Source organism: Anabrus simplex, chromosome 10 (genome assembly GCF_040414725.1).
Source record: "Anabrus simplex isolate iqAnaSimp1 chromosome 10, ASM4041472v1, whole genome shotgun sequence".
NCBI lineage: Eukaryota > Metazoa > Arthropoda > Insecta > Orthoptera > Tettigoniidae > Anabrus > Anabrus simplex.
The window spans coordinates 85928520-85937620 of NC_090274.1; the positions used below are offsets into that span (position 1 = coordinate 85928520).

General features: G+C 40.2%; 1 protein-coding gene across 1 annotated transcript; it reads right to left on the reverse strand.

The window, feature by feature from the left end:
- Positions 1-247: 247 nt before the first annotated feature.
- Positions 248-3243, reverse strand: LOC137502388 (uncharacterized). The gene is made up of 3 exons (XM_068229449.1): positions 2397-3243; positions 643-690; positions 248-567 (listed from the first exon to the last, which is right to left on the reverse strand). Exons 1-3 carry the CDS (start codon positions 2476-2478, stop codon positions 269-271), a joined length of 429 nt encoding a protein of 142 aa, XP_068085550.1. The 5' UTR covers positions 2479-3243; the 3' UTR covers positions 248-268.
- Between the last annotated feature and the right edge of the window lie 5858 nt (positions 3244-9101).

The window sequence follows — 9101 nt, forward strand, 5'->3', positions numbered from 1 at the left end:
AGATTGAAGACTGAAAGGGTGGAAGCAGTAATTGTGGCAAGTGCTGTGCTTCACAATTTAGCAGTCGAAATGAACGAGGACTTACCTGAAATAGACCCCCAGCTTCAGGAAGCTATCAATGCTGCAATTGAAGATGAGAGAGGAGCAGTGGCAAATGAGGATGTGGGATATGGTGCTGTTAGGGATAACTTTGTGGATTACTTTGGATCTAGGCTTTAGGTTTTCAATCAGAACTGTATGAAACAACTTTTCTTCATATTTAAATCTTTTATTTTGTCAGATTTTTAAGGGTCTCCTCCTTAATTTTTACATCTAGTTCTAAGCTCCTTTTCTTTATAAGAAACAGAGCTGCTTCTCTTTCATCTCTTTTCTGCACTTCTCGCAATTGTTCCTCCAGCAGCCTCTTCTGCAGCTGAGCTACTTCAGTCCTCGCTGTGACCCATGGTTCAATTTTCTTCCCCGTTGCAGACAGTGGTAAGCTCTTCTTTCTAAATATTGGCTTACGCCGACTAAGTAGAGGACGTTCCACCTCCGCCTCTCTTGTGTTGGTACCCGAAGTACCTGCAACTATAAAAGCAATCTTATATTTTCATACTAATTGTTAGTGTGGAAAAGGATTTTTTTGTCATAATAGGTACATACCATCATGATTTTCCATCTGCAACGGCAGAGTAGGACTACTTGATTGGTCTGTTGAATAAGAGAAATGAAGCCTATTATAATATTGTATCACTTCTTATTTTCACTTACATGCCAGCAGAATGTAATTGCAGTGGGACACAAATTGACAAGATTATCTACAGTTAATGATTTAATTTAATTAATATTTGTAGCTGAGCTGTTTGCATAATCTATCACTAAAAAAAGTTTTTTTTTTAAATGTAAGGTATAGTTTGTTTAGTGTGAGACAGTTCACTGAATGCACACCCGCTCAAAACATGAACAAGTGCACGGTATTGAGCCTTGTGGTGATTTCTCTACCTGGCACAATAGCAAAGTCAACAGTAACGTAGAAGACAAAATACTGTGTAGTCGACATACTTTGTCCTTGTGGCAGCCTCCGCATGGGGAAGTTGTAATAATAATAATAATAATAATGTTTGTTGTGGGTACTCACAAAGTTTGTATTTAAAGGGGAGAGAAATTTAATTTTGATCATAATTAAATTAAGAGTCCGCCTCTGTGGTGTAGTGGTTAGTGTGATTAGCTGCCATCTCCGGAAGCCCGGGTTCGATTCCCGGCTTTGCCATTATATTTGAAAACTGGTATGAGGATTCAGTCCCAGGAAGTCACCTAAGTAGAAGGTGGTTCGATTGCCTCCTCAGTCAACATAAAAGTGGTCTTCCGTGGTCTCCCCACTTCTCTTTCAGGCTATTGCCAGGATGGTACCTAACTTACGGCCACTTCCTTTCCTCTTCCTTCCTTGTCTACCCCTTCCAATCTTTCCATTCCCCCACAAGGCCCCTGTTCAGCATCACAGGTTAGGTACAGGACCTCATCCTCAGTTGTAACCTCAACACAAAATCTCACGCTCCAGGACAGTGCCGCAGAGGTGGCATCCCTCACTGAGAGTCCGAGGGGGGAGCCAACCCTGGAAGTTAAACGGATAATGATGAAATAATTAAATTAAAGCCCACTTTCATGAACAGTTGCCAAAAGAAGGCTAACTGCCATGAGTTGTTTAACACAAAGTTAAGATTCTTGCGTTTCCTCAATCTTTCCCCGGAAAATGTCAGCTAGCATGATGTTAACTTTCGCGAGAGTTACAAACAATGCAAATCTTTAATACAGCTGTAGGACATGGTGCATGAAGTCAACATAAAGACGTTGACCAACGTTTGATTCACAGTCCCAGGCTAAGAACGAGAAATTGCCTCTTCCAGACCTTTATAATCCTCCTCACAGCGTTCTGTGTGTGTGTTATGTTGTTATTTATAACGGTTTTGAGGTCTCATTTTAGGATGTAAGTAGCACAGAGTTAAACACTTTTTATTAAAGGGCATCCATGATCTCGTAACAAGACCACTTCATTAATTGTCCCCACTTCAAACCGTGCTCCGACATGGGAGTTAAATATTGTACGATCATGTTCAGAACCTGGCCATCTAGCAAATACATCCCTGATTTGAAGGTTAGGATCACTAATCACTTGAACATTAATAAAAAAGTATCCCTTCTGAATGCAGTATATTGCAGCTGTATTGTCTCCAAATGATTGGATTCTTATGTTTGTATGGTCTATTTTGAGTATGTCACAGTTTGTCTGTTAGTAGAATTTTTTGATTAATAGTTAAATGTCTGTATTGTTGGTAGTTTGAGAGTGTGTGTGTGTGTGTGTGTGTGTGTGTGTGTGTGTGTGTGTGTGTGTGTGTGTGTGTGTTAGTCACGATTCTCACCTTTGAGAACATCAGGGATTGGTACCGAGTCGATCGAGTAGCTGCCAGCATTTAAAGCAGGATGCTTTGGAGTCCTCAGCATTTCTGGTGAATATTTGTTCCAAGTGATTTCTGAAAATAAAAAATGTGTAAAAATGTGTAAGTTACTAAAATATTAATTATATACAATGTGATAATACATATTACACCCCTGCATTACATTTATTATTATTATTATTATTATTACTATTATTATTATTATTATTATTATTATTATTATTATTATTATTATTATTATTATTATTATTATTATTAGATTTATTCAAAAAATAAATTATTCACATACGAAAGCTGGAAGGTCTCCATATCAGATGTTGTTTGCTAATATTGTATAGTCTAGAGTACTTCAGAAAATTAGAGCTTTTAACAGAAGGCAGAAAATCATGTGAAATTTGGTTGATACAATTCTTAAGATGACTCATTTGTAAGTGGAGGAGATCTGCCTCTCCAGACTGACAATACTCCCTCATACTATGTATGTCATGACAATTTGGAAAGAAAAGTTGGATGCCCATATAGGGGTGTGTTATACATAGTCTTTTCAATGTACAGCTTCATTTCTGAGACAATATGTGTTACACGTAGAAGTTTTTACAGCGTACTTACATGGGTAGACAATGCGTTGCCTATGGACAGCATGTACTACTTTTTCAATGGAATGTGTGTTTGAAAATATAGGGCCTGCTGTATTTCTCAAGTACTTCTATTACAGATCCAGTTTTTGTTGTACTGTATATGTATATGGAAAATCCAATCTTTTGTCAGTATCATTTGTTACATGTGTCGATGAAATGTTCCTCCTCATATTATGTATATGTCAGAATATAGAAAATTTATTTTAAATTAACATGGAGATGTTATTGCACAACCTAGATGCAGCTCCCACCCGTTTACTTGTTTTCAGAGGGTTAGGTAAGGCCTATAACAGATGTACCAGTACATAGAAGAAATTTACCATGCTCTATCTAAATTCGAGGAATCTATTTCGGTGAACTCTAGCACCCACATTACAGACATTACAAATTACCTAGCATTCTTTCTAAACAAATTTAATTCATTGTTAAATTCATATCTACGAGACTCCCTGCATTAACATTATTGCATCTTCTGCAAAGAGTGCATAATACATACCAGTACTACTACTTGGGAGGTCATCAAACGGCAGGGAGACACTACCATCTTCCTCAATTTGAATGTCTGTATCCTAAACATAAAAGAAAATGCTCATAATATCATGTATGGAAACTGAAAAAGCCATTAAAAATAAAGGGTTAACCATAACAAACAGAAGAGAAAGTGTGATTACTTAGCTCTGTATGCTTGTATTAACAGTACAGTAATGATTGCTTCTCAATTCACTTTTATCTATGTTTATGATTCAACAGGTAATGCAATATTATGTTTTTCCACCACAATGGTGTTTATTATGGCAGTTCTCTGATAAATATTAATGTTCTTGGCAAGATATGTTGTCTAATTAAATGATTACCTAGAACAGATCATAAAATAAAAGTTCAACCTTCAAGTCAAGTGATGACACTTTCTTTCTCTTTGGTATGGTTCAACTGTAAACAGTATTGGCAAGAGTAACATAAATGGGTCAAGACTTGACGTAATGCGTAACCTAATCCTAGCATTGTGTACAGAGGGATGTCTGTACCATTTCATGAGACCCATGTTAGGAATTACATTCATTTTTAAATCTTGAACAGTGTAACTTTATGAAAAATTTAAGCCATAATTATCACAGTGATGATGGCTTGATGCAATTGACTAAATTACAATACAGTGTGTATCAACCCACGTTGTAAAAATCATTTAATTCAGAACTGGCTTTCAGAAACTACGTTGAATCTTCAGTAGTTTCTGAAAGTCAGTTCCAGAGTAAATGATTTTTAGACAGTGAACTGATACAGACTGCATTTTAATTCAATAAATTGTGAAACTTAATTTACTTAAAATGTGGAACCAATGTACTGGCACAGAATATAATTTCAATGTACCATCGTAAGGAAAAATATAGAGAATAAAATGCCTTTGCTCAGAAGGAACCTGAGAATGTTCATCTGCCTCACACTCAGATCTTTATTGGGTGTGAGGGTCCATAATACCAGTTGAGGTTAAGTCAGGGTGTGACTTTCATAAATAGGAAAAGTCCTCTCAGTTTTAATTACTGCGTTGATGGGGTGAAGGTTCCTTATGGGAATCATTGTATGTATAAGGAAAGATCTTCATTGGGGTAATCATATAAATGGGATTGTAAATAAAGGGTACAGATCTCTGAACATGGTTACGAGGGTATTTTGGGGTTGTAGTAAGGATGTAAAGGAGAGGGCATATGTCTCTGGTAAGACCCCCAAGTAGAGTATGGTTTCTGTGTATAGGACCCTCACCAGGATTACTTGATTCGAGAACTGGAAAAATCCGAAGAAAAACACCTCGATTTGTTCTGGTCGATTTCCGACAAAAGAATAAAGTTACAAAAATGTTGCAAAGCTTAGGCTGGGAACACTTGGGAGAAAGGAGACGAGGTGCTCGACTAAAAGTGGTATGGAATACCAATATAAATGGGACATTATAAATTTTCCAGCTAACTCATTCCTGGTTGCCAGCGTTTCGCCCATGTGTGCTAAGTTGGGCTCACCAGTTGGTACTTAGCACACCCACCAAGATGCATAGTCTCTCATACTGCAATGGCACTGCCAGTAGCTCCAAGTGGCCTCCACGGTATACACTAGCCATGCGTCTTATAAATTTACTCATTCGGGACAAATATTTTAGGTTCACTATGGAAATCAACATGTATAGCATAAGCGGTGTGCAGCGAGCTGTCACTGGAGAGATTAGTAGATGAATATGTTTGAGTGGTGTCTTTAAAGGTAGGAAAAATCACAATATGAAGATAAACTTGGAATTCAAGAGGACAGATTTGGGGCAAATATTTGTTTATAGGAAGGAGATTAAGGAATTGGTATAACTTACCAAGGGAGATGTTCAATAAATTTCCATTTCCTTCAAAATCACTTAAGAAAAGGCTAGGAAAACAACATATCTACCACCTGGGCGACTGCTCAAAATGCAGATCAGTAGTGATTAATTGATTGGCACTGAGATAATTTCAGCTTGACAACACCTGCATGTAATCCTCAAAGAATAGGCTAAACATTTTCACCCCAGAAATAGCAAATCCTAACTGCAAAGGAACACTTCAACATACCAGCAAATCATTATTGTGTATCACTTACTCTGTACAAAACAAAACAAAAATACAAACTGCTGATGGTTAATGGTCCTATATAGGACACATGACATAATGGACATAACAACTATTTAAAGTTCAGTAAAATCTCCTCTCTTTATTTTTGCAGACTGATTCCCAGGAGAAGTTGTCATGAATTTAGGAACCAGGGATTGAACACTAACAAAATAGTATTTAAAATCACCTTTGGACACATGTTCCATTGTCATCCCAGGTATAGTAGCACAGGAACTAAATTTACCTATTCAAATTTATACTGTTCACAAGATGGAATCTATGCAGGAATTATCCTTCTGATATTTAGGTACAGCTATTATTCAATCTACACCACTCCCTTCCTTTCTTGTTTAAATTCATGCTGATTACATATTTTATTATACTGCAACCCCCTTTCCTTGGTTAGGTTAGGTTACAAGTGGGAGGTTACTACATAATCTTGCACTGCAACCAATTATAGCTACTGTGCTCCCCCGCCACTGCCCATACGGAGAATGTGAAACCCAATGTTGGCAGATAGCTTATCCCTGTCGAATAGCACGAAGGGTCCTGCTCAAAGCGCAACGTCTGATGGACGAATCATTACCAACAGCATCACATGCCCTTATTCTATACGAGCACTAAAGAGAAGTTTGCTACTGAAAGTGAGCTTTTGGCATGACCAGCATTCAGATGGTGAAATTTTCCCACCAACTGAACTCGAACAAACTAACCGCAGCATGAGACCATAAAGACTTGACAAGTTAACAATCATGGTCACCATGCAGGCTAGTTTTCCAAAGTAAATCCTTACAGTAAAAGTAGGTGACGTGTTGTTTTATTAGGCAGAAGATACTGAATTAATATTACTGTATCAACTTGCATATAGGTAGCAAGAAGGCAGTTGTCACCAAACCACCAGAGTTTCTGTGTGAACCCACACAGTTCATGTATGGGTTAAAAAATATACAGTATATACACTGACTGACAGAGCAAATGCAACACCAAGAAGGAGTGGTCAGAACTTTATGCCAATTGCAGGATAGACTGACGTCACTGAGGTATGCTCATGATGTGAAATGCGCCGCTGTGCTGCGCACGTAGCGAACGATAAATGGGACACGGCGTTGGCGAATGGCCCACTTCGTACCGTGATTTCTCAGCCGACAGTCATTGTAGAACGTGTTGTCGTGTGCCACAGGACACGTGTATAGCTAAGAATGCCAGGCCGCCGTCAACGGAGGCATTTCCAGCAGACAGATGACTTTACGAGGGGTATGGTGATCGGGCTGAGAAGGGCAGGTTGGTCGCTTCGTCAAATCGCAGCCGATACCCATAGGGATGTGTCCACGGTGCAGCGCCTGTGGCGAAGATGGTTGGCGCAGGGACATGTGGCACGTGCGAGGGGTCCAGGCGCAGCCCGAGTGACGTCAGCACGCGAGGATCGGCGCATCCGCCGCCAAGCGGTGGCAGCCCCGCACGCCACGTCAACCGCCATTCTTCAGCATGTGCAAGACACCCTGGCTGTTCCTATATCGACCAGAACAATTTCCCGTCGATTGGTTGAAGGAGGCCTGCACTCCCGGTGTCCGCTCAGAAGACTACCATTGACTCCACAGCATAGACGTGCACGCCTGGCATGGTGCCGGGCTAGAGCGACTTGGATGAGGGAATGGCGGAACGTCGTGTTCTCCGATGAGTCACGCTTCTGTTCTGTCAGTGATAGTCACCGCAGACGAGTTTGGCGTCGGCGTGGAGAAAGGTCAAATCCGGCAGTAACTGTGGAGCGCCCTACCGCTAGACAACGCGGCATCATGGTTTGGGGCGCTATTGCGTATGATTCCACGTCACCTCTAGTGCGTATTCAAGGCACGTTAAATGCCCACCGCTACGTGCAGCATGTGCTGTGGCCGGTGGCACTCCCGTACCTTCAGGGGCTGTCCAATGCTCTGTTTCAGCAGGATAATGCCCGCCCACACACTGCTCGCATCTCCCAACAGGCTCTACGAGGTGTACAGATGCTTCCGTGGCCAGTGTACTCTCCGGATCTCTCACCAATCGAACACGTGTGGGATCTCATTGGACGCCGTTTGCAAACTATGCCCCAGCCTCGTACGGACGACCAACTGTGGCAAATGGTTGACAGAGAATGGAGAACCATCCCTCAGGACACCATCCGCACTCTTATTGACTGCGTACCTCGACGTGTTTCTGCGTGCATCACCGCTCGCGGTGGTCCTACATCCTACTGAGTCGATGCCGTGCGCATTGTGTAACCTGCATATCGGTTTGAAATAAACATCAATTATTCATCCGTGCCGTCCCTGTTTTTTCCCCAACTTTCATCCCTTTCGAACCACTCCTCCTTGGTGTTGCATTGTCACTGTCAGTCAGTGTATAAAACTGAGTAGGCTACGTAGATTAACTGCTACCCACGCACTAAAACAAAGCATGTTATCCCCATACAAATCTTGCTTGTTAAAGACTTACCTTATCTAATTTAACATTAGGCAACTGTAACTGCAACGAATCACCACTTGCAGATTCTACTGGCAGTGAAAATACAGAATTGTAGATCAACTTACATTACTCTGAAAATTCATATTAATGTTAGTTTTCATAATACGAATACCATTTTTGATCAATTACATAATGAAAACCAACCTTCACACAGAAATGTTGCATCTGAATCAAATACACTTTGATTACCCTCAGCTGATAGTTTGATGAGTCCCTGAACTTTATCATACAGAGGGTTGGCCTTAATTTCTGTGTGTGGCCCACCACCAGTTTGCAGTCTCTGCTGCCTCAGCTTTGCACAGTACTTCCTCGTTTCCTTTTTAAGGGAGTCAAATTTTTGGCGTAGCTGCTCACCCGTTCATCCTGTTGTGGTCTGGGCATTGAAATCTGCAGCAATTTTCTCCCAAGCCTTTGTCTATAAAAATGAGAACAATTAACTTAGGATCCAGATGTATACCTATAATATATTTACTTTACTTGCATTTGATAATACAGGCTCTTACTAAAGGGCAAAAAATAACTTACTGGGAGACTAGAACCAATGCTACAATGAACAAATCTGAATTAAATTGTTAATGGTCAGCAGTCTATAGTAATACTAAAATAGATTACAATTTGACTGCACAATGAAATAATGCTAAACGAACACTAACCTTTTCGTTAGACGTCACTGCATCCGTCCTCTTATTTTCCACGACGTCCTTATAACACTCTACAGTGCGTATTAGCTGTAAAGCATCTTCATAGGTGTAATTTTGAGCCCTTTTCTTCTGCTGCTGCGACATGACATTCAATAACTACTTCAAACACAAGCAAAAAAAAAAAAAGAATCACAATTACTAATGCACACGTGGTGTTGTTGTTGTTGTCGAAAAGTAACAGTAGAAGATCGCAGTGCGGGTCGATTTTAT

Coding starts and splice junctions, on each gene's coding strand:
- LOC137502388 (XM_068229449.1), bottom strand. CDS start 2,478: ATGCTGAGGACTCCAAAGCATCCTGCTTTAAATGCTGGCAGCTACTCG. Junction 691..2,396: donor AATCCCTGATGTTCTCAAAG/GTGAGAATCGTG, acceptor CTTATTCAACAG/ACCAATCAAGTAGTCCTACT. Junction 568..642: donor GCAGATGGAAAATCATGATG/GTATGTACCTAT, acceptor TTGCTTTTATAG/TTGCAGGTACTTCGGGTACC.